This window comes from Chenopodium quinoa, unplaced genomic scaffold (assembly GCF_001683475.1).
Source record: "Chenopodium quinoa cultivar QQ74 unplaced genomic scaffold, ASM168347v1, whole genome shotgun sequence".
Lineage (NCBI taxonomy): Eukaryota > Viridiplantae > Streptophyta > Magnoliopsida > Caryophyllales > Amaranthaceae > Chenopodium > Chenopodium quinoa.
The window spans coordinates 5,175,355-5,199,536 of NW_018743175.1; the positions used below are offsets into that span (position 1 = coordinate 5,175,355).

Below are 24,182 nucleotides of genomic sequence, written 5' to 3' on the forward strand. Positions count from 1 at the left end.
AAAATTACCTACCAATTCAATACAATCTTTAACTATTACCGAAGAAAAAACCACACACTACTCCGTATTATTTTTTTTCCCAATTAAATTTCTTCAATCTATAACTATTATTTTTCTTTTATTTATTTTGTTTTCAATTGGTTTCCTATGTAAACTAGGTATTAGATTAGGTACCCTTAGAGCTTATTCTGTTCACCTTATTTTCAATAAATTTTAATAAGATATAATAAGTTTAGATAAGTTTAGTTAAATTCTAAAAAATTCAGATAAGTTTTAAAAATTTCAAATAAGTTTAGATTTTTTTTTTTGATTTGACAAGATTAGATTTTTTTTTTTGAGGAAAAGATAATTTTTATTTGTTATGTACTTTGACGTATCTTGATTATGCCAATAAAATTATCCGTCTAACGTTTCTTTAAAATAAATAAAAAAAAAAACAGAAATTGCGTTTACCTACCCTAATACGTACTATTTGCACCCTAATGACGTGGCCTAATTAAACCGCCAAACTCTATCCACCCTATTAATAGCCCCTTTTTTCCGCCAATACCAAGTCCTTCTAAGCAACTAACTGCACGCACAACCGTCCGATCATCCTATTAACCATGCAATCTCAACCGTCCATTACTTTTCTTGATCCACTATATATATCTGATACTTTTACCTGTTTCTGTTTTCTAATTCCTTTTCTCTCTCCTCTTAACCACGTCTTCTTCTCCTCGATCAGATTTCTCCAAACAATTTTTCGTTCTTCAACTTAATCAATTAATCATTCTTCAAATTCATTGATTAATCGTTCTTCGAATTCATTGACTAATTGTTCAATGATTTATTTGATTTGCGTCGATTTGCGATTATTTCTTCAATTTTTGCAGATTTGATTGATTACGGAGGTATAATTTATTATCTGATCTTAGTTATTTAATTATAATTTATATGTAGAAATTGTGAGTTCTTGGAATTTATCGGTTTTTTCGCCTGATTTTGGTAGAATTTTATGATTCGTTTGGCGTAGGAGATTTGAATTTGATTCGAGTATGTTGTCTCTGCCTTTCTTTTTGAATTGATTTATCTGTTTGATTATTGTTATTCAATCATATCAATTAAGAATAGGATCGCTAAATTCTCTGGAACATTAAATTTTTTATTGAGAAATTGCTTAATCGTTTGATTTTAACATTATTTCTTTCGTTTAATTTAATTGAAATTTACGAAGAATTCGAGTATGTTGTCTCTGCCTTTCTTTTTGAATTGATTTATCTGTTTGATTATTGTTATTCAATCATATCAATTAAGAATAGGATCGCTAAATTCTCTGGAACATTAAATTTTTGATTGAGAAATTGCTTAATCGTTTGATTTTAACATTATTTCTTTCATTTAATTTAATTGAAATTTACGAAGAATTCGAGTATGTTGTCTCTGCCTTTCTTTTTGAATTGATTTATCTGTTTGATTATTGTTATTCAATCATATCAATTAAGAATAGGATCGCTAAATTCTCTGGATCATCAAATTTTTGATTGAGAAATTGCTAATCGTTTGATTTTAACATTATTTCTTTTGTTTAATTTAATTGAAATTTACGAAGATTTATGTCAATTTAGGTGAACTTTTGTATTTGGATTGAATGTATATATGTGAATTTAGGTTATTTTGTCTGTTTGGATGTGATTACATCGCTATTATTTCAAGAATTTGATTGCTGCATATAGGTTGTTTTCGTTCTATTGATTCTCTCTTGCTATGTAATGAATATTAAATTTAATTTTTATATGTTTGTATTTGGAATTAAAAGTTCATCTATGAAATTGATTTCATGCAATTTAAGAATCGTGATTCATCTTTGATAGCCCGGTTGGATAAATTTATAAACATGATTCATCTTTGATTATGTTGATTTTTAGTATTGATTGAAATCATACAATCGATTGATTTTACAATGCTCTGATGCTTGTTGGAACCAGGACTTTTGCAACGCTCTGATGTGTGGACTAGTGGTTTGGTCTTGATTGATTGTCGGATGTTCTGCACGGTTCAGTAGGCTGATGGGGCGCTATAAGAAGATGGCTGCGCTGCGGTTTTGCTCTCCCAATTTTATGGTGTGTTCATATAATATGTATATTGGTGAGTTTTGTGATATGTGGATGAGAAAAGTGGTAGTATTAGTTCGTATGGTCGGTGTGTTGGGGAGAACGGAGTGTTTTCCTTGTTTTGGTGAATTGGTCTTGTTAGTCGACCTTTGCCATGTCGGGTGCGCTTGCTTGGCAGGTCATCAATGTTAATAAAAGATCTTTTTGTGGTTTTGTTGGGAGATGGCACGGGGTTTTTCCCGGCTCTCCCAACCGTGTGTGCGTGTGTTGTGTCTGTTTTTCTTTATTTTTCTCCCTTTCCCTGCACCCCAATTGCGCTTGAATCATCAAACTCCACCACTATTGCCACCAACATCGAGCAAATCCACTGTCAAATGATTTCGATGGACAACATATTTGGCCAAGATCCAATTTTGCCAAGGTATATTTATCAAATTCTATTTATATCAAAATCCTTTCTAATTTCCCTTTTAGGTACTCAGTACTATTTAAATTGCAATGTTATCTGCAAAGGTTAAGGTGGTGTCATTATTCTTCAATTGTCCCTTGACATCAATGCGTCTTACAATTGTTGTCTTCGAAATTGTTTGCATGCACAGAGCCCTGCTTTTCGAATCTTTCTAAATCAGGACTCCTACAATTGTCTTGTACGGATTATATATTAAGAAATTCTGCTTATTTAGAACTTAATTTATAGTGAGAATGTCGAGCATGTAGAACATCTCTTCATTGACTTACCCATGCAAATTTTTCTCCATGAACTTTAGCTTAACTTCCATGATCATCAAGTGGAAAGCTACATTCATATCCCAGTTTTATTGCATATATATTTATCAAAGAATAGGTAACCATGTTCTTGAATAAGCTACTCTGATTAAGCAACTTCCACGCAATTTGTTGAGGGTATTGCAAATTAGTTAGGAATACTACTTGCCAGCTGCACAAATAGGTCATATATGCCTCTGGATTGTACGCTGTACCGATCCTCCTTTATGTGTATTGCATCAAACATCATATATGTGTACGCTGCACCAATCCTCATATTTGTGTACGTAGTTACCCCATACAGATTATAACTTATGAAATCATATCGTTTGGGGTTATTTGGTAATCTCTCAACCATGTAAATATTTAGTTTCACAGCTTCATGCCACTGTAATCCTTGAGGTAGATTCTAAGTTTATTTCTTATGCATTCTGTTCAGGCAACTTGATGCTCAATTTAATTTAAACCTTTTATTTCCAATGAGCAATTTTTGATTTTTTTTTTTAATCCTGATCTTTCTTGGTTGTGATTTGCATTTTACATTACTGTCAACTGAGAACAATAGTGTTGAGTCTTTCAAGTGTTTGTAGTTAGTGGTGTAATAGAATTTGTATCATTCTCTTTGTACACTTTTGTATTAGAAGTTCTTCTACAGGTTTTGTACATTCTAGGTGCCAGACTGTTGATACTCTAATGCTATGTGGCCAAGTTGCTGTTCTGATTCCGAAGATCTCATCTGCACAAGTTCATAACTGTAGCCGTTTGTTAGTTTTGCATGGGTGGTTCGCCTAGCAATGAGGCACTATCAAATATGCTCGTTAGAAAGCTTTGGTAGTTGTGATGACAGCACTTATTCTGAATATGTTCTCAATGCCAAAGCAATCAAGAATAGTTGGAAGTATTTTTCGTTGATGGTTGATGTGTTTTGCTAATGTCACAACGTCAATGATTCAATGCTATCAATAATATTCATTGATTGATTGTTTATTAAGACTATTTCTCAAAGATATGTTTTCCCTGCTTTTTCTTATTTATTATTCAATTTAATAATACGACTAATAGATTAGAAATTGCTTGAGTTTGTCCTTGTTTTGTTTTTTTTATTACTCGAATTACTGTATTATTAAATTTAAGCTCCTTTGTGTTACACTTCCTGGGAGTAGAAGACGATGCTCATCGAAATTGGTTTGGTTGTGTGGTTATTTGATCTTTATCTTTCGTTTTGCCTATTCTGTCTCACAGTCTCACAAAGTGTTCAGCTTATCAAATTATTGGATAAGGATGGTAGGAGAGGATGAGGGCTTGAAACAAATAACAACAGGCAAGTAAGACTTGTTGGTTATTTAGCATGCTGAGCTGCGTTGTGCTGTTAGCCTGTGAAGTATGATTTTTTTTTTTTTTTTTTTTTTTTGAGCGGTATAGTCTTGTTATGAAAAAAAGCATGGTGCCCAGGCCTTGGTTAAAATTCAGGTTATGTGAGGTGAATCATGATCTATAAGCTCTAAATGGAAAGAGCGCCCAAATTATGTTTGGGAGGTTGGTGGTTCGAATCCATCTAGATCCATTCTTTCAATTTGTGCATTTGATTATATGACAGGAAATACAAACTAATATTTATATTAATGATGTGTGTTAAGATTTATAATTCTAGTCAAAAAATTTATCCACATCATCCTAGTAGAAAACTAGTAAAGTCGGAGTATAATATTAACTGTTTCAGTTACACATAAAATAACTACGGCCACAAGCCTACATAACCATGTGGTCCATGTCAAGAGTTGGGTACTCCATAAAATATAACACCACCATATTGTAAGTTTGTAGCTCTTAAAGAGAATTGATTGTTTATGTTTTTTGGATCCTAACATCTCTAGTCTGATTTGAAAAAATCCAACTATGCACCAAAAAAAAAAAAAAGTCAACTTTATCTTATGAGAAAAAAAAAAAAAAAAAAACATTCACAAAGTCATAACCTTCTTTGCAATTTTTTTTTTTTTTTAAGTCTTTTAAATATCGTCATCTTCGTAAAGAAAAATTCTCATTGGTAGCCATCAACTTTTGCTTATTTTCATGGGTAGCCACTTTATATATGAATTATCTTTGGTAGCCTTCTACTTTTAAAATGTTACTTCCGTAACCTTATATGGTTAAAAACCATTAACTTGCTGTTAAGTTTAACTAAGGTTAATTTTATAAAACTTAAAAAATATATAACTAGTTAGTTATATTATAATTTGAAATAAAGAAAAATTCATACGAATAGTTCAAACTATTGCCATTCTTCTAATATTAATCCCAACTAAAGGTTATTCTATAATAATCCAAATTATATAGTGCATTTTCTTATATTGATCCCTGACTTGATGAAACCACTTTAATAAGTCATTTGAGCCATGTGTTTTTAATTATTGGCTCCCATTTTTCTATTTTCAAAAGGAAAATAATTTTTAAAAGGCTTTTTTTTATAAAAAGAAAGTCTAGAATACTCTCTCTCTCTCTCCTATGCTTTCTTTCCTTTCCTTCCCCACTCCAGCCATTGCAAACTCACCAGTCACCACCTAGTCACCACCATAGCCAAAGGATGATCTATTGCCTTAATTCATTGCATCTATTAGTTCCGATTGTCGGAAAAATTGTACTTCGTAGAATATTGGGAATTTGTTGGGTGATTTTGTTTCATTCTTGTGTTTGCATTTGAGGAAATGGGAAAAAAAATTATATCTTCATGTTGTTAAAAAAATCAAGCTCAAGTATATGGAAAGGAATCAATGGAAGAGTTATTTACATTAAAGAAACTTCTCTAGAAAAAAAAAAAAAAAAAAAAAAAAAAACTTCTCTATGGTCAAATCAGAGGACGATTTTTTTACAGACCAAAAATATTTAAGCATCTTTTGGATTAATGACAACTTTAGTGGTGGTTGTTTATGGTGTGGCTGGTGATGGCAATTATAGCTAAGCAAAGGTATTGCTCGTGATGGCAGTGGTGGGATGGAAGGAGCTAGGCTTGAGAAAAAAAAAAAAAAAAAAAAAAAGCAAGAATAAACTGGTTTAATAGGTTACTGGTCATCGGGGTTATTTTGAGAAGGTATCCCATATAGTTTAGATTATACTATAATAATCTATAGTTGGGATTAATATGGGAAGAGGGGTCGTAGTTTGATTATTCGTATGAATTTTTCCTACGATTAATTTAAAAAAAAAAAAAAAAAAAAACTCCTCCCCCGACCAGCCCCGCCACCTCCTCTCCTCTCCTCTCCCCCTCCACTGCCTGCGCCGGCCCACCCTTTCCCGTCGGCGCCCGATTCCCGACAGCCGTCCCCCCACACTATTACTCCTGCTCCCTCACGCACAAAATCCGCAACACCAGCCAGCAACGGGGCAGCTCCCCACAACCGCCACATAGTAGCTGCCGAACAACCAACCCGCAGCCAGCACCACCACACCGCCGCAAGCTCCAATTTAGGCCAATCAATCCCCACCCAGCCATCGAATCAAATATCACCACCATGGAGAACGTGGAATACGCTTCAAAGGGATATTGATATTCGATGATTACAAAAACCATCTTACCTCACAAACTATTTCAATGGAAGAGAGAAAACTCACAGAACTCAGAGAGTCAGAGTAAGCTTCAAGGAGGAGGCTTAGATCTACCTTTAATCAAACAATTTAGGGGAGAATTCTAAGAGAGAGAAAAAATATAGCAAAGGTAGGAGAGAGAGGAGCAGTAAGGCCGTAAGGGGGTAGAGGAGGGGGAAAGAAGAAAGGGTTTTTTTTTTCTAATTAATAATTTTAAAAGATTAATTAACAATTAAAATAACTATAAGGAAAATTTAACATGAATAATTCAACCTTTTGTCCGTTCTCTCATATTAATCCCACTTTTTGATTATTCCTCATTAATCCAACCTTTGCCCCTTTTTACCCGCAGCAACCCTTACAGGTCACTTGACCGTTTCAACCGGTTATAAGTGCTGACGTGGCACTTCCTAATTGGTTTTTTGTTTTTTTTTTTAATTTTAATATGTAAAAAAAAAAAAAATCATCTCAGCCACCCCCTCCTCCCTTCAGCCACCTTACATCCACATGAAAACCTAGGCCATGGCAGCTCTACCCATTTTCTTCGCCCAACACCGCAGCTCCGCCGTCGCCACCATCGCCTCGATCACCTGCCCCCTCCGACCTACCGCAGCCCCACGGTGCTGTTCACGACCACCCACGAAACTCCCTTCTCTCTCCTTCGCGCTGACGAACTACCAGCAGCGCCACGAACCTGAACCGCCACCACTCCTTGCCGCTATCGCTACCGCTCCCCCTCCTTCTTCCTCCTCCAACCCCAAAAACCACCAGTCACCCCAAAAATCACCAGTTTTCAAAGCTTAGGAAGAAGTGAGGTAGGAGTTCAAATTGGTGGAGGGGGTAGCGTGAGGGTTTCGGGGCTGGTGAGGGTAGGGGTAGGGTGAGTACAAGACCTCACCGGCACTACAACGGAGCTACACCGTCAGCCGGTGAAACAACCTCACAGCCATCACCGACAGCAGTGCTGGTCTCCACCACCGACAGCAGTGCTGGTCTCCACCACCTCCAATTCGATTATGATTATGTGATGTTGATGATGGTGAATGTGAGCAACCAACATGATTAAGGAAGAGGAAGGTCGGTTTGGGGGGGATTTGTATGGCTGGTCTTTTTTTTTTTTTTTTTTTTTTTGTTTCTTTTTCTTTATTTATTTACTTTCTTATTTTCTTTTTATTTATTTTATTCTTCTCTTAATTAAAAAAAAAGTAAATTAAAAAAAAAACAAAAAACCAATTAGGATGTGCCACGTAACACTTGTAACCGGTTGTACTGGTAGTCAACCTCCAAGAGTTGCTGTGAGAAAAAGGGGGGCAAAGGTTGGATTAATGAGGAATAATAAAAAGGTGGGATTAATCTGGGAGAACGGACAAAAGGTGGGATTATTCCTGTTAAATTTTCCTAACTATAATTCAAAGTTAACGTTTATTTTAATGTTTTTTACTACATCAGGTTACAAAAGTAACACTTTCAAAGTTGAAGGTTACCAAATATAATTCAAATATAAAGTGGCTACTAATGCAAATAAACAAAAGTTGATGACTACCACTGAAAATTTTCACTTTTTTTTTACTAAAATTTATGATCCAACTAACCCGAAAAAAAAAACAGAAAAACCCGGATAAGAATGGGCTAATGGTTGTGGCCTTTTTAATTGATTCGGGCAGCCGAAAGGCCTAAAGTATTGATACCGATAAATTACAAGGGCATAAAGCATAAATAACATAACGTTTTCTCCAGTTTACAATTAATTCGCAAATCTAATTGGGCAGTAATCTCTTGATCTTCGATTTTTAGGGGTTAATTATATTGATTGAAGAATACCAATTTTGTTGCAATACAAATTTTACATACACGAATAGTGAGAAATTTGGGAAATGGACTGCACCAATGAAGTTCTGGAAGAGCTGCTGAATGTGGAAGCCGAGCTTCAAGATGTTCAAGGTTTTTTCTTTTCTTGTTTATTTTTCAGGTTTTAACTTGCAGTATAATTTTGCATTTTATATATGGGTAATTTAGGTTTTTTTTTTTTTTTTTTTTAATTTTATTTTTTACATTATAAAATTTACATCTTTAATGTCAAATTTTGCATAACCAGAAAATTTGAAGGAAAGGTACATTTTAGTTGTGGAAGACGATGGTTTTTGGGTAATTTGCTTTTTGTGTAAATGAAGCTTAGATTTTTGATAGAAATTAGTTTTGGGGGTCTGGTTTTTCTGTGTTTACAATTGTTTGCAGATAGTGTATAAATGAACATGTTAGAAGCACCCATTAAATAATTGGGGTATGTTATGATTTCTGAATTCCGAAATTTAGCTCATTTGATGTCTTTATATATATGGAGTTATTCCGAGAACTTTAAAATGTAATTAACAAAGAGAAGCAGTAAGAGTCTTCCAAGCTATAATATTATACACATCAACACATGTTAAGGATTTGTTAGTAATTGTGTTGGTATTTAAAATTGACTAGTAATATCGCATCCGGTATCAAAATGACGACTTATAGTGTTGCTAATTGATTTAAGTGACAAATATTGCATGATAAGAAAAGTTGGGTAAATGGACAGATAATAAGAATTGGAGAGAATAACAATGGCTAGGGTAATCATGATGTTTTTTGTACGTGTAACCTAAGAGGAAGGGCCTAACAAAAGGCATAGGCTAAAGACCTAAAGTGAGCAAGAGACCAAAGCAGTGTATTGACTATCGAGCTGTTTTCGAAACGTAAAAAGAAGAAAATGAGAATTTCATGCAGTGATGCTATAAATTTCAAAGGGAAAAAAATAATCCCATTTGACCCCTCCGTCTTATTTCTTGCAGTATCCTTGTCCAATCTTGGGCTTGATTTGAATTTTGTAATATAAGCTTATCGGGGCTATTTTTTTGTGGCCTTGTGGTTTGAAAGTTTTGTTTGGCAGTCTTTAATAATGCTGTTCTGTTAAGTTAAGTTTTCTAACTGTCAAGTGTCAGTTGCTTTAAGCCTGCCAGAAGATCGTCGCTCCCTCCTTAACACTTTTCACTTTCAATTTACAAGTCCGAACCTTGATGTTTAATATCTCAATATTTATTGTCCAAAATTATCACAAATATAAGAAAGTGCTCAATATATAGAATAGCAATTACGTATGTTCTTCTTATTTAATATGGATTATCAATATATGTTGTCCTACAACCCAAATTTTATCTTTAAAAGTCAAAGAAAAAACTACTTCGAAACAGGAAGTGGATACCTGAGTATAAGTCATCTAATTTGGTATGGTAATACCTGTTTATTATTTTGCATGGATCTGCAGATCAAATAAAGCTACTGCTAGATCAGCAAGAAAATTTGTATGCCAGACAATCTGAACTAAAGGCACTCCTTGAAAATTGTGAGGCATCAGGTAGCCACCGTAACGATGGTGCCTCAACCGCTCCAGAGGATTGGTCGGGGTCTTTTGGTTGGGATTCTGAGGCTGAGGATCTCCGACTAAACATTTTTGGCATTTCTTCATATCGTGCAAATCAACGGGAGGTAAATACGTTATCAACTTGTTTGTCTAATCTAAAGGAAGCATAGTTTTCTAAAATCAGTAATGTTGTAAATTTTTGCCTTTTTGTTGACCAAATTAGGTTGAATTGGGTTGATAATGCATGGTCTATTTAGCTTGAGCTTTGAGGGTTTGCCAGATTCATTGTGGAGTGACTGAAGTCTTTGTTTTTATGTTGTAAATCCATTAGCTTAACAGCATTATGAATTTAGTCTCTAGGCTGTGAAGTCCAGTTTAAATTATTTTCTTAGATTCTCACAAAGCAAATGAGGTTTGATAGATCTCTCTATCAAATGATTTATTTTCTTGCAATGAATCAATAGTGTTGTGGTTGAGATTTGATATTCTACAAGGGTACAAGACATTGGGAGGCATCTCATATCTTAATCTTTGTAAAATTACAGAAGTATCATGGCTGGCTTGAGCAGCATATATATGTCTATGGGAGTGGTGAAAGAGTTGCTGGGCAGTTTGTCACGTTAACTGGTCTTTTGGGAAACTGTGAAATTGAGCTTAATTTGTGTGCTGTTGCTGGTTAGGAGTGGGGTCACAACAGAGCTCTGCGACCCCTCCAGTTAGGAGGATATATTGTGTGCATCAGGGTCAAGTAATGGGTTTTGGGTTGAAGAATTGCTAGCCTGGGCTCAGTGTCTTTATCCTAAAAATTCAGATACCATTTTGGTCGTATACAACAACTATAACAACAACAAAGCCTTAGTCCCAAAAAAAAAAAAAATTTAACAAAAACAAAAAGATAGCAACAGTCTAGATTCTTGCTTCTTTGGCTATTTTTTGGTGTGTTACAAAAAAGGTATTATATCTATGTAAGTAATATGTTCTCTTCATGTTTTTGGATTTTTTTGTAGATTGAAATGCTTGTCTTGGTGGATTTTCTCTATATTTCAGGCTTTTCATCAATATTCTTTTATTTTAGTTTATTAATAATAAAATCAATGCAACGAATTTTTCCATTGTTGCGACTTTATTTTTCTCCATGTTGAACTATATCCAGGAATCTACTTTTTTCTACCATGGTCTGACTCTGTAAATTCGATATTACTAGATAATAAATGCAGTCATGAGTGGTAGAGATGTATTGGTGATTATGGCTGCAGGTGGTGGCAAAAGTCTCTGTTACCAGCTTCCAGCTGTACTTCGTGATGGGGTTTGCCTTGTAGTCAGTCCTCTGCTTTCTTTGATCCAAGATCAGGTATAATCATATACGCTAATGCTGCATGAAGCAAAGCATTCATTGTTTTGCCACCAAACAAATCTAGCTATAAAATGTTGAATTTCTGCTTCAGGTGATGGGCCTGACTGCTTTAGGTGTTCCAGCATACATGTTGACTTCGACTACTAGCAAGGAAGATGAGAAGTTCATATACAAGGCTCTTGAAAAGAATGAAGGAGACCTCAAGATATTGTACGTCACACCAGAGAAGATATCTAAGAGTAAAAGATTTATGTCAAAGCTTGAAAAGTGCCACCATGCTGGCCGTCTTTCGCTCATAGCAATAGATGTGAGTTGGGATTGCTAATTCCTCCTTGAGAGTTGGAACTCATTTGACATATGGTGTTTACTTTGTACCTGGTGCTGTAAACAAATTACCATATCATCATAAAAGAACTACAGCAATTTACTAAACTCCCTCCCACTTTCCTAACCAAAAAAGAACATATATTGTACTCTATTCCATAAAATTAAGACGGTCATTTGCTTGGTGCACTCTAGATAAGAAATTAAAAAAAAAGTCTTTCTTGTAAAATAGAATATGTTTGAATGGTGGTCGTCTGTTGAGGCACGCATATACAAGATTTTGCAACTTTTCTGCTGTCTTTAAATGCTCGTTTTTTTTTTTTTGTTTTTTTTTTTTTCGTGTTGCATTATTTTCTCCTCCCATAAATTTTAAATCTAGGGAATATGAATGACTTATAAGTTTGATGTATCCCAAAATTCTTGGCTAACTGTGTTTATTGCTGCCATATATAATGAATCTTGTTAAAGCTGAAATTGTTAGCACAAGTCAGTAACTCCCTCTTTTGCAGGAGGCACATTGCTGCAGTCAGTGGGGTCATGATTTCCGTCCTGACTACAAGAACCTTGGTATTTTGAAGACTCAATTTCCAACAGTTCCTGTTATTGCTTTAACGGTATCCTTACCCTTTTTTTTCTTTCTGTCAAGTTGTTTTTGCTGAAGAATCAAGTGCACGATATATTAATTTTTATGTTTTTTAACCTGATCTTTTCTCTTATTATTTTCAGGCAACTGCTACAAAGAAAGTCCAACTTGATCTGATTGAGATGTTGCATATACAAAAATGTGTAAAATTTGTTAGCAGTGTGAACAGGCCAAATTTGTTTTATATGGTCAGTAGACATGTGAGTGCTATGTTTTCTTATTTGCCTGGCTGCCAGAGTTTCCAATGATTGTTTCTGTTTTCTTGCACAGGTGAGGGAGAAGTCATCAGTTGGAAAGGTAGTGGTTGATGAAATTGCTGATTTTATTAGTGGATCATATCCAAATAATGAATCAGGAATAGTTTACTGCTTCTCTAGGAAAGAATGTGAGCAGGTCAGTTATACGGCTTAATTTCAACAATAGATAGTATACTGTGAACGATAATTTTTTTGGTATCTGACAATTCTCTGTTTTTTTCTGGAAAATAGGTTGCAAAGGAACTACGTGAAAAGAGAATTAAAGCTGATTTTTACCATGCTGATATGGAAGTTAGAGACCGTGAAAATGTTCACATGCGGTAAGGTCTAAATTTTTTATGCATCAATCATTCAGCATAGCAATTCATGGTTCTGGCCTTTTTGTTTCCCTGTTAAATTTTCCTTTTTTTATTCTTTCCAATTTTTAATTTTACTATCTCAGCTCACAAACTGATGTACGTTGTTACCCTATTACTAGCTTTATAAGATTTGCTAACTGCTTCCTTTTATATAGTCACCTTTGCCACTTAACACCTCAAAATTGTTTTCAAAACACCTCTTTTTTCAGACCTTTTTACATGTAATCAATTGTAATGATTCTAGCTTTAAGCAGATTTAAGTGGGTTCAATGACTAATCCCTTCCCTGAGCACAATAAGTGGGTCTTGTTTACCTTTGTTGTTTATGGCGGTTTCTTTGAATATGATAGTTTTCAATTAAAAGAAGTATTTTGTATAAGATTATACAAAATACTTCTTTTAATTGAAAACTATCATATTCAAAGAAACTGCCATAAACAACAAAGGTTTTATGCCAGGGAGATCCACTATGGAAGCAATCCATTTGATAAGAAAAATGATGGAGTTTATAGGGTAAAGAAGAAGGATCTTCATATGATCTTTATTGATTTAGAGAAGGCATATGACAAGGTGCCAAGAGAGGTACTTTGGTGGGCAATGTTGAAGAAAGGTATCCCATGAAGGTACATGGACCTAGTTAAGGATATGTATCGGGATGTGTCAACCAATGTGAGGACATGTGGAGGGTTGACAAAAGATTTTCCTATTACAATTGGATTGCATCAAGGGTTTGCATTAAGCCCTTTCCTTTTTACAACAGTCCTAGGTGAAGTAACTAGACCAATTCAAGATGAAGTCCCATAGTGTATGTTATTTGCGCATGATATTGTTTTGGTGGATGAAACTAAAGATGGAGTTAATGCCAAGTTGGAGCAATGGAGGCAAAGGTTGGAATCTAGAGCGTTTAAGATAAGTCGGAGTAAGACTGAATATTTGGTATGTCGCTTTGGTACTCAAAGGGGGTCAAGCAATGAGGTGGTGAGTTTGGATGGAAAGGACTTGACCATGAGCGAATGTTTTAAATATCTTGGGTCGATCATCCAGAAAAATGGTGACATTGATCAAGACGTGACCCATAGGATTAAGTCGGGGTAGCTTAAGTGGAGAGCGGCCACAGGAGTGTTATGCGATCAAAGCATTCTCTTACAGTTGAAGGGAAAATTCTACAGGACTGCCATAAGACGAGTGTTGCTCTATGGTATAGAATGTTTGGCTTCTAAGAAGGAGCACATTAAAAAGATGGAGGTTACGGAAATGCGAATATTAAGGTGGAGTGCGGGAACACTCTAAGAGATAGAATTAGAAGGTAGGTGTGGCAGACTAACCAAAGGAAAATCATCTGCGTTGGTTTGGGCATGTAAGACAGAGACCCAAGGGTGCACCGGTACGAAGAGTGGAAGAGTGGGACCATGGAGGGGTTAAATGAGGGAGAGGGAGACCGAAAATGACGTGGTTGGAAGGAGTTCGGAAGGATATGAAGTATATGGATGTACATGAGGATGAGGCATTAGATCGTAAGGGATGGAGGAATAAGATCTTTGTTGATGATTACACGGAATGATCAAATTTAGTTCATGTAGCCGACCCCACTTATGGGATTAAGGCTTTGATTGATTGATTGATTATGTATAATCATAACAGGTTTTGCTACTTCTTGTTCATGAGAATATGTTATCTTTTTGGATGTTGATTCTAATTCCTTATGGCTTTTACTTTTGGGTTTGTTGCCCTTTTAATGTGAACTTTTGTTGCCTTTGTTTCTTTTCTGTTCATTGCTCCATTCTTTGACTCATCACTTCTCTGTATGTGCATATCAATTGATGCAATATAAATTTGCGGTGTCAATAGAGTATGCTAGATCACCCTTCATTTTCACAGTTTTTTTTATGAACCTTGATATCTAGGTTCATTTAAGTCAATATGTAGTCTTTATTATAATGTTTTTTGATGAATAAGTGATGGATCTGGAATTGGTGCTTATTGACATATATTAATTTAAGTTGTTGGTATTTCCATCACGATGCAGGTGGAGCAATGGCAAATTACAGGTCATTGTTGGGACAGTAAGATGCTAGCCAAAATAATTCACTTAATTATCATCTATACTTGTCGGGTGAATGCCTGCCTTATTTCACTGTGATTGTGTCTTTCAGGTGGCATTTGGCATGGGAATTAACAAACCTGATGGTTCGTATTGATATTACCTTGTATACACTGCTAAGTGCTTCCTTATGTTGTTGAATTCTTCTTTCTTAACTATCTCTTGATAAGCTTGAGGACAATTGTTGCTGAATAGTATGCACCCCTTTCCCATTCATATTACTCAGTTTCTTGATATTGTGGTATTCTTTGCTGGAAATTCCACTCCAGAAGGTTTCATCAAGTCCGCTCCTTAATTTCACAGCAAACCCTCTGGCAACTTATACGTAAATTAAGCAAGCACATGATGATGCTAAGAATGACTTAATGCTTCCTTAGGAGTCATACCAGATACCAGGGTTGTTATGACTTTACATTAAGTACCTGGTCCATGGATCATAAACTACACTTGGTTTGGAACAACCCTGGTTTAACCCACCTTGAATGTTACCAACATCGAAACTAGAGTAGGTTATGGAGGAAGCCTTCAGGGGTCATTGGAGGCCATTGGAAATCATATATGGCACCAGTGCAGCTGCAGAATGGGTACAACTGAAGTGGGTTATGGAAAAAGCTTCCTAATGTGATTAGATACCCTCCGACATCATGTGGCACCCAAGCTTCGTCAGGGCCATATGGCTATCTGGCATAAAGTAATGGAAAGACATAGAGTTGGTGTAAGGATGGTTCTTAGACCATATACACTACCAAGCCTAAAAGCCTTCTAGCGAACCCAAATTGAAGGCTATATTCAATTTAGTTGGTTATGGGGATCCAATAAAGCAATGTGGGGCTTTACGAATGCCAAAAATAAATTTGGATGCTGTATGGAGCTCAACAACACTTTGGAGGCTCTAGATAGCTATTGTTATCGTGCAGTGAGATATTGCTTTACTCAAGATGCTATATTTGTTTGGGCATCGATGGTTTGCGACTCTGGGTAGTAAAGGTACATTGGATTTAACACATACCATCCTTATATATTATGTTGAACTAGTGGAGCGTATGAAGAGGACCTATCTTTGCCGAGCAATGAGCTTGTCTATACTTGGGTGCTTTAGTAAGAGAGGAACCCCAAGTATATCCTTGTCATTTTGCCAGTGCATTTGCTTTATTCATTCACTTTTTCATTCTTCAGTCTTACTTGTCTGCAACGGGTGTATGCTTGTTTTACCTTGTTTATGAGTTAATTTGTTCCCTTTTTGCTCCTTAGTCTTATAACATAAATGCCTATGGTGCTAATACATTGTGTTGTTTGCAGTCAGGTTTGTTATTCATCACAGTCTGAGCAAATCTATGGAGACATATTACCAGGTTTCTTTCTTCAAATCGAACTTGCTCTCCTGCAAACATTTGTGCTGTAATTTATGTCCCTTGGCTTCAGGAAAGTGGACGTGCTGGACGTGATGGACTTCCGGCAGAATGCCTTCTCTACTACAGGCCTGCTGACATGCCTAGGCAGGTAAAGTTTCTGGGTCCCCTATCTGTCAATCTATTTTTACTAATCATGACTGAAGGATTTACTTTCCCCCGCCCCCTCCTTATGTGTTGCTTCTCTGGCAGAGTTCAATGGTCTTCTATGAGAACGCCGGTCTGCAGAATCTCTATGACATAGTACGGTATTGTCAGGTACTGTTTTGTTAAATCATCAAATAGCATGACTTTCAATTTGAAGAATATGTTGATTAAATAATATGAATACAGGGTGTATCTGACCAGGCCATAGCAGTTCTGAAAAAAAAAAAAAAAAAAAAAACAGTGGAAGAGCATGCCTTTGAACAAGTTGAAGAAGCTAAATTCTAGGAAACCGCAATGCATATGACTTTAAAAAATATAGTACATAAAACCAAAAAGGGTCATGAGGTGGGGAGGATGAAATACTTTTTTTCACTAGGTTTTTCGGAGGTTTCCAGAAGAGCAAGTTGCACCAGAGACTGGTACTTGACAGCAATAGTCTTTTCTCCTCCATGACATCCCTTAGGATGTACAAAAGCGCTGATGGTCAGCACTAGATCAGACCCTGATCTGGTGTAGCCGTGTAGATCCGCTGTATGTTCTGAAAACTTCAAAGCTCAAATCGGTTACGTTTCCACAATTATATCCAGGTACCTGTTTCGAGTGGCCCAGTTTCTGATACCTGGATTTTGGACCTAGAGTCACTAAAAGTATTCCCCTCTTAATTTGATGTTGATTGTAACTTTTAGTTGATTTAACATATGAATCCTCATTAAACAAACTAGCCAAGTAGCCAGTTCCCTTTGTTTCTAGTTTCAGTTCCTTGCTTCTTTAGGAATTATCTTAAGCAATACAATACCTAGTCTGAATCCTGGAGCTAGCATGAATTTTAAGACTGGATTTGGGATTTGTAGTAGGTAGTTGGATCTCAAAGAAAGATGCTTATATTTATATATCAATGGGGAGATCAGAGGACTCAATGCCCATTTGTTTCTTCTTTTTAAATTGGAGAAAAAGTGCTCCATAACTGTTTTTCAATATTGCTTCTTTTGTTTTTAGCTGTTAGTATATGTGTATGATATTTGTATATTCAAGAAATGAAATTTGTTTGTAGTCAAGGACTGGGTGCAGGCGAGCTGCATTTTTCAAACATTTTGCTGAACCACTGCTAGATTGCAATGGTATATTCTTTGTTGCTCCTTTCTTAAATTATGAGCTTCCCTAGAGATTTCTAGTGTTACATTGACTGTGTAGTTTAGGCTGATGCTGATTGGTTCTCATAATGCTTTGGTATTGTTTTTGCAGGGATGTGTGACAATTGTGTATCTTCTAGTGAGATCAAAGACATTGATGTCTCCTGTATGTGTTACGATACATATCATTCTGTTTTTATCAGAAATGTTCTTTCCTTAAATTGTCATATAAAGAAAATATTTTATTTACAAGCTTACAAAAAGATCAGTGGGCCAGGCAAACATTTATTATATTTAATAAATGACAAATTTAATTTCGTTTCTTATAACTGACTTTCTTTAAATTGATAGCCTCGTCCACAATAAGATAATTTATTGTGACTATAGTCAACCTTTTTGCTATTTTAATTGACCTGAATGAGGAACCTATGAGGCTATGACTGAATTCATTTATATCTAACTCAAGTCGAAAGAAATTTTATCCACAAATTGCCCTTGTTATCATTAATGACCTCTCTTATTACTTTTAAAGGGATATAGATGCTATTTTTTGTTAGCTATGCTAAGTAATTTAGATCATATATCAATTTTGAGACAATTAAAAGAAAAACTTTGACCATAGTCAAATATTGATAGCAGTAGTACTAGTTTTCTTTTTAACCATTAACATAATTAATTTCATGACAGTAGGAATATATTCTTCTACAACAATCTATTAAGTAGCCAGGATACTATAGGGACAACCGGACAAGTCATGGCCAAAGATTAAGGTAGGGAAGGCATGGCATAGATGGTGACTTAATGCAACTTGCAGTTCCGGAATATGCATCCTAGGGTCATTAGAGGTTATATATAGCTATAAACGCTTATTAGTCAGTCAAATAATGGCCTCGGAAGGCCATGGAGCAATGAGAAGGGACGTGTCGAAAGCCAGTTGGATGGATGGTTAAGAGCCAAAGTAGATGTTTCCAAACACTAAAGAGCCATCCTGTGGTCCCACGAGACCCATGGGAAGCATTTTTTAACCTACAAACTTTCCGGGTTCAAAAATACTATGTAACTCCAATAATGAAGGTTATAATACACATATTCAGAGTGTGTTCTTTTTTCTTTTTTTTTTTTTTCTTTTTTTAAAAACACTTAATTACCTGTTGGGGGTGCCTCTCGGTGTCATAGAAGGTGGCTTTCAGGTTTTGAACCATATGTGACTTGGGAAGGCCTTGAGGGCTTGAGGTAATTACCCGTTGGATAAATAGTTAAGAGGCGTAGGAGATGTTTCAACCACCCAAGGGGTACGAAGGACACATGGGAAACATCTTGATGTCCAACCTTCTGGGTCTTAGAGAGAGCTTATTCACTAAGCTGTCATGTCTATTCAGCATCTCTCATGGCGGTGGTGCAAGTAATCATTCTTTCTTAACTTGACAGTTTAGGTTGTTTCCTGATGACTCATCTCCTTGTAAAAGTCAATTTTCTTTTTCTGTAAACTTCTCTTTTATAGAAATTCAATTTCTTTTGTCACAGTTCTTTCTATATTCCATCTCTCTTTGTGCCTTGTACCGTCTTACTGCTGTACAGGGTGCTTCCATTTTCGAAATTTATTTGGAGCCTGTGATTCTCGGAGAAACATCCTACTAATTGCTTGACAGTAGTACATTAAGGCTTTTGCTCTGATTATCATGATTTTGATTGGTCTGTTATTTCTGTAATGTTTATATATAATTCATAAGTGCAATAGTCTCTTATGTGCTCTAATTTGAAATCCTGTGCAGGTCATGCGAAAGCTGTGATTTCTTTGATACAAAGTATACAAGAAAAAGATCAGAGAGTCACAATGTTGCAATTGGTTGACAAGATGAAAGTAAAACAGAAAGACTTAGGTATGTGTGTACTTGTGTACATGGCAAGCAGCCAAGCATGATTTAGTTTGCTGCCCTTGATTAGTTGAGTAACATATACTTCCTAGGTTACTATTTGCCTGTTGGCTTAGTGTAATAATTTTACTGTTGATTTTAACTTTGGAGCCCTAGATTTCATTTCTCAGGAAAAGCAATTAACTTGATCATTTTCTAGTATCAACACTGTACTGGTCTAGTAATATGGTCTGCTTGTTGATTGTCAGTCTCTCTAACTGTTATGGACTGATTTTCTGGGTTTATATTGCTGATTTAATAATGCAAGTGAATTAAGACTAAAGCTTGAATATTGATTGAAAATGGCAAAAGGTTTACAAAAGATAGGCTAATAGCTTTAGAGTTTAGGCTATTACTCTCAAAAATGGCTTGAGGCCATCACTCTCTAACAATGGCTTGAGGCCATGACTCTCTAATGTTTCCCTCAATACAAATTTCTGCCTATCTTCTCTTTCCTCCTCTCTCTCTCTATTTATACTAAGGCTAAAGGCTCTAACCTAATAATACTAGACTACCAATATTGCCCGTTTTAGGTTAGTCTATTACACTAACTTTAAGATTTTAGTATAGAACCATAGCTGTATGCTGCTATGTGTCCATTGCTTTTCTTTCTTTTTCCAAAGCATAACAATTCTCCAAACACTCTGTATAAGTTCCCTTGCTGGAAGAAAAAGGAGTAGAGAGAGGCGGCCGTAGGTTATCAGATAGTAGTCTCAACTCTTGACATGGTAATAATTGAGGTCTAGACACTTTTACAGTTTTTCTCTTTATAGCCCATAGTATTTGCATTCTGACATTGCAGTCCCAACCACTTTCTCATAGTCTTTCTGTATCAAACTATCAACTTGAATCTAGTCATGTACATTGCTAATGGAGCAGAAAGAGTGATGATAATATATCAATTTTGGGTTATAATGGAGTATTGGATTAATATAAATGTCTTGTGCTTCTCAATTCTTAGTGAATGTGTTAATGCATTTCAAATATAAAATGACCGCTGTATATTCTAAGCAAGGAGCCAGTTTGAGGTAGGAGTAATGATATGCTATGAATTTTGTATCTAATTGTGAGTTGATCTATTTATTTAACACCTGGAACTGCTCTGTTATGAAGCCTGCCACTTATCAAGTAGTCTCAGATTTTAACATGTGATATTTGTGAGAAGTAGGCGCTCACGTGCTGTTGACCTAGCTATAGTGAGTCTGCGGAGTCATACACTCATGTCTATGTTCGTCTTGCTAGCTTTAGCTGTGAATTTTGTATTGAAGTCACATGCCATACAACTTGCTATACCTGGCATATACCATGAACTTTTCTTGGTTTTAAATCTCTAATTTTTCTATTCACATTGCATGCTTGTTTTCTCATGGTTCTATGGCACCTGGCTAAGTTTGATTGCTTTAAACACATTTAAGTTTCAATATGATGGTTTGATTTGCCAGATCCAGACCTGAAAAGAGATCATATGGAGCAACTTGTCATCCAACTAATTATAGATCGTGTTTTGGTAAGGAGCCTGTAATTTTCCTGTAAAGGTTTTCCTTAGATATCTCCTGCTCATTTGCTTGCCAAGTTGATAAATATGCCATTGCTTTGGAAACATTGTATCAACTCCGGCTGTAATTCATTTATAAAAATGGATATAATAGTCCATAGCCTAAACCTTGTGGGATAGCTAATTTACCCTAAAAAATTTAGGATTGAACAAAGAGGGAAGAGAGAGAAATTGAGACTGGATGGAAAGATGGAGCGAAGGAAGCAGAAATAGAACCAAACGTCAACCTACCAAAAGAAAGGATGTAAGTCTTGTCCAGATTTTGTTTGCAATACATACTGACAAGACCCAATCTGTGTGACCTGCAGGAAATTTTAATAGATTTAAAGAAATATATCTAGACTACAAGTGCAAGAGTTTCATCTTTAAGAACTAGGATCATGATGTATGAACAGATGACAATTCCATCTTCTGAGAGTCTGAGACAATGATGGTTTGGGGTCAAGAAAGAAAATCAATATATTGCAAAAGACTTGAAGCTTGTGATAAGTTGTGCATATACCACATTAAACTCTAGCCAAAATAAAGAGCTGGTATAAAAGTCCTTGTCTACATTCCCCAAAAGACTTGAACCTAGCACCTGACATACTGTTGTAAAAGTATTTGTATATAAAAACACCTGTGGAGTCAGATAAAGCTATTCCTTTTGATTCTTTACTTTTTTTTATTGATATGGAATCTATATTCTTTCAAGTGCTCTAATTAGAATCTAACTGGCATATAATTAACCACTTTTTATAATTGTATGCAGAAAGAAGAATTTCAACACACAGCGTACACAACAAATGCTTACGTGACATTAGGTCCATTGGGAAAACAGGTCTTACAAGGTAAATTCCCTGCCTGCTGGCAATTATTCTCTGTCTAGATCTTTGTGGTTAGAATGGGAAGTTGCTATATATCGAGCTTGGCGTTGTCTATACTTCCCACCTTTGGTTATTTCACTATATGGAATAGTTCAGTATGAGTGAAGGGCTTAATGGTGTGGTGGGAACAAATTATTTGCAATTGTAGCCTGTATGGAGAAGTTGAATGTAAGCTTTACATAATTTCTTCACTGTAATCAATTTGTCTTGTGGAATCTCTCTCTGAAATCGTACTTTTTTTAATGTTGGAACTGATTGAGTGATAACTGATAAGATATTCGAAAAGTTTCAAGCATTCTGTTCATGTTGTCATCTTTGGTCTTCTCTTAGTGGCCACCTTCATCTGTAGTGCAGATATGAGCATTTTATTGGCTAATCAGTTTCAAGCATTTTATTCATGACCGTGTTTGAAATTCTAGCTTCCCTCTCAAACGCTTTATGCAGGAATGAAAACTGTGAAGCTTCAAATCTACTGTGGTAAGGAAATTAAAGCTGGGGTTATGAAGTCTGCTAAGCGGAAATCAGCATCATCCAATTTGGAATACGGGCTGGATGAGCTGCGTAAGGAACTTGCTTCACTTCATGGAGGAATATTCCCTCATTCTATATTATCTACTCAGCAGATCAGCATGCTAGCTGCTGAGAAACCAGATTCAATAGAACAGGCAAGTCTCAGTATATACCCCTCGATTTTGCAAATTTTAACTTTTTTGCTGACAGGTGGTGACAATTTTAAGTTGCATATGTTTGAAGCTTTGAATGATTGACCCTTCAGTAGCTCAAATACAATCTTTGCCTAAGAAATGTTATTCTTCAGTAGCTGTTTTTTCAGTTTATAGACGACTTAGATTCTTCACGTGTCTGAACAAATATTATGTTCTCTGCAGTTGGAGAAGATAATTGGGAAGGTGAAAAGTGGAAAGTATGGAAGTAGAATCCTTGAAGAAATTGCCCATAGCTCTGCATTAGAGAATCCTGATCCTGAAATCAATAAAGAACAAGACAATAGAGCTTCAAAAAAGGCAAAGACAAAAACTCCTGTTCTTATAGAATGCAGCGAAGATGACGAATAACATATATAGCTTAGTGAGACGGATAATATAACTATCAATCAGTACTATATTGATATAATCGCACCATTTTGACTTTAGGTACTATTTACTTGTCTTACTTTCACCATATTTTTCAACTGATATATTATAACAAATAAGATAGTCTGGTATTTGCTTTCTTCTTTGTTTCTGTTATGCTTGTACACTGTAGTCATTACTAATTAGCTTCTTATGTCGATTGTAGTCATTGGTATCCTTCTATTCAGGGGTTCTCTAAATGGGCCGGCCGGATTGATAAGCACTCTTCTCTCACATCCCTTTCTTTTTAGTAAACTATTACCTCAATTCTTATTTATAAAATTTAATTCTCCAACAAATCATACTTACGTACGAGTAATAATATTTTATTCCATTCAACTTATCTTTCTAAAATTAAGTATCGATTAAAAAAAAAAAAAAAAAAAAAAAAAAAAAAAAAACAGATAAAGTATAAATGTAAAATAAAACTCGTATTGAAACGAAAGTCATAAGCTCGTGACTAATGTTAAAATCTCTGTATATTTTACACAAGTGTAAAGAATAAAGCTTGGTCCATGCATTTAATTGTCAAATATATTTAGGTATTTCTTTTCTTTAAAGAAAAATAAGTGGTAAAAGTAATAAGAACCCCAAATGAATGAATAAATGGGACCTACAGATATTCTTAGAGATTTTGCTTGGAGTGTACCTTACTATAGTAATTTTCAGATTAATAATTAAGGCTCCAACTTCCAACAACAGTCCAAGATTGCCTTTTTTGCCACTCAACTAATTTGCCTTTTGAAAATAAAAACCAGCCAAAAAGCTTTACTTTTTCCTTTATTTATCTATTTAATATTATTGTATTATTTAATATTATTACTTCCTCCGTGTTTTAATAAGTGTTACACTTATCAAATTCGGCTGTGTTTTAATAAGTGTGACACTTTCTTTTTTGGCAAAAAGCTACCTTTAAATATTATATTTTTCTTCTCTCATGGTCCCCACCCAAACCCACTATTACTTTTTTTATTACTTCCTCCGTTTTTTTTTATTGCATCATAGGGTTTTGGAGGCAAAATTTGGTAGTGGAAAAAAGTAAAAGAGGGAAACGTAAAAATACAAAATTGTCCATGTAGTGTAAGATAAAATAAAAAGTAAGTGTGAAAAAGTAAGGGTATGTTGGGTGATTAGGGGATTTTTCCCCACCAATCACCATCTGACAAGTGG

General features: G+C 35.4%; 1 protein-coding gene and 1 long non-coding RNA gene across 4 annotated transcripts; both read left to right on the plus strand.

The window, feature by feature from the left end:
• Window positions 1-379: 379 nt before the first annotated feature.
• Window positions 380-3,888, plus strand: LOC110732702. The gene is made up of 2 exons (XR_002513512.1): window positions 380-893; window positions 1,968-3,888. It is a non-coding gene; the product is annotated as an uncharacterized LOC110732702 (long non-coding RNA).
• A 3,724-nt stretch (window positions 3,889-7,612) lies between these two features.
• Window positions 7,613-23,116, plus strand: LOC110732701 (mediator of RNA polymerase II transcription subunit 34). Of its 3 annotated transcripts, XM_021912680.1 has the most exons (20): window positions 7,619-8,378; window positions 9,730-9,950; window positions 11,030-11,176; window positions 11,271-11,486; window positions 12,013-12,117; window positions 12,230-12,334; window positions 12,417-12,539; window positions 12,635-12,723; window positions 14,788-14,824; window positions 14,915-14,948; window positions 16,162-16,214; window positions 16,285-16,362; window positions 16,464-16,529; window positions 17,470-17,536; window positions 17,661-17,714; window positions 19,321-19,428; window positions 20,904-20,968; window positions 21,768-21,846; window positions 22,327-22,547; window positions 22,770-23,116. In XM_021912680.1, the coding sequence occupies exons 1-20, from the start codon at window positions 8,312-8,314 to the stop codon at window positions 22,953-22,955; spliced, it is 2,121 nt and encodes a 706-aa protein (XP_021768372.1). In that variant the 5' UTR covers window positions 7,619-8,311; the 3' UTR covers window positions 22,956-23,116. The 3 variants fall into 3 exon arrangements, 2 of the variants coding, with proteins under 2 accessions (XP_021768373.1, XP_021768372.1); XR_002513511.1 differs by lacking the exons at window positions 22,327-22,547; window positions 22,770-23,116 and adding an exon at window positions 21,160-21,260 and having other exon boundaries at window positions 7,613-8,378; window positions 21,768-21,847; XM_021912681.1 differs by lacking the exons at window positions 20,904-20,968; window positions 22,770-23,116 and having other exon boundaries at window positions 7,613-8,378; window positions 22,327-22,489.
• The last annotated feature ends 1,066 nt before the right edge of the window (window positions 23,117-24,182 follow it).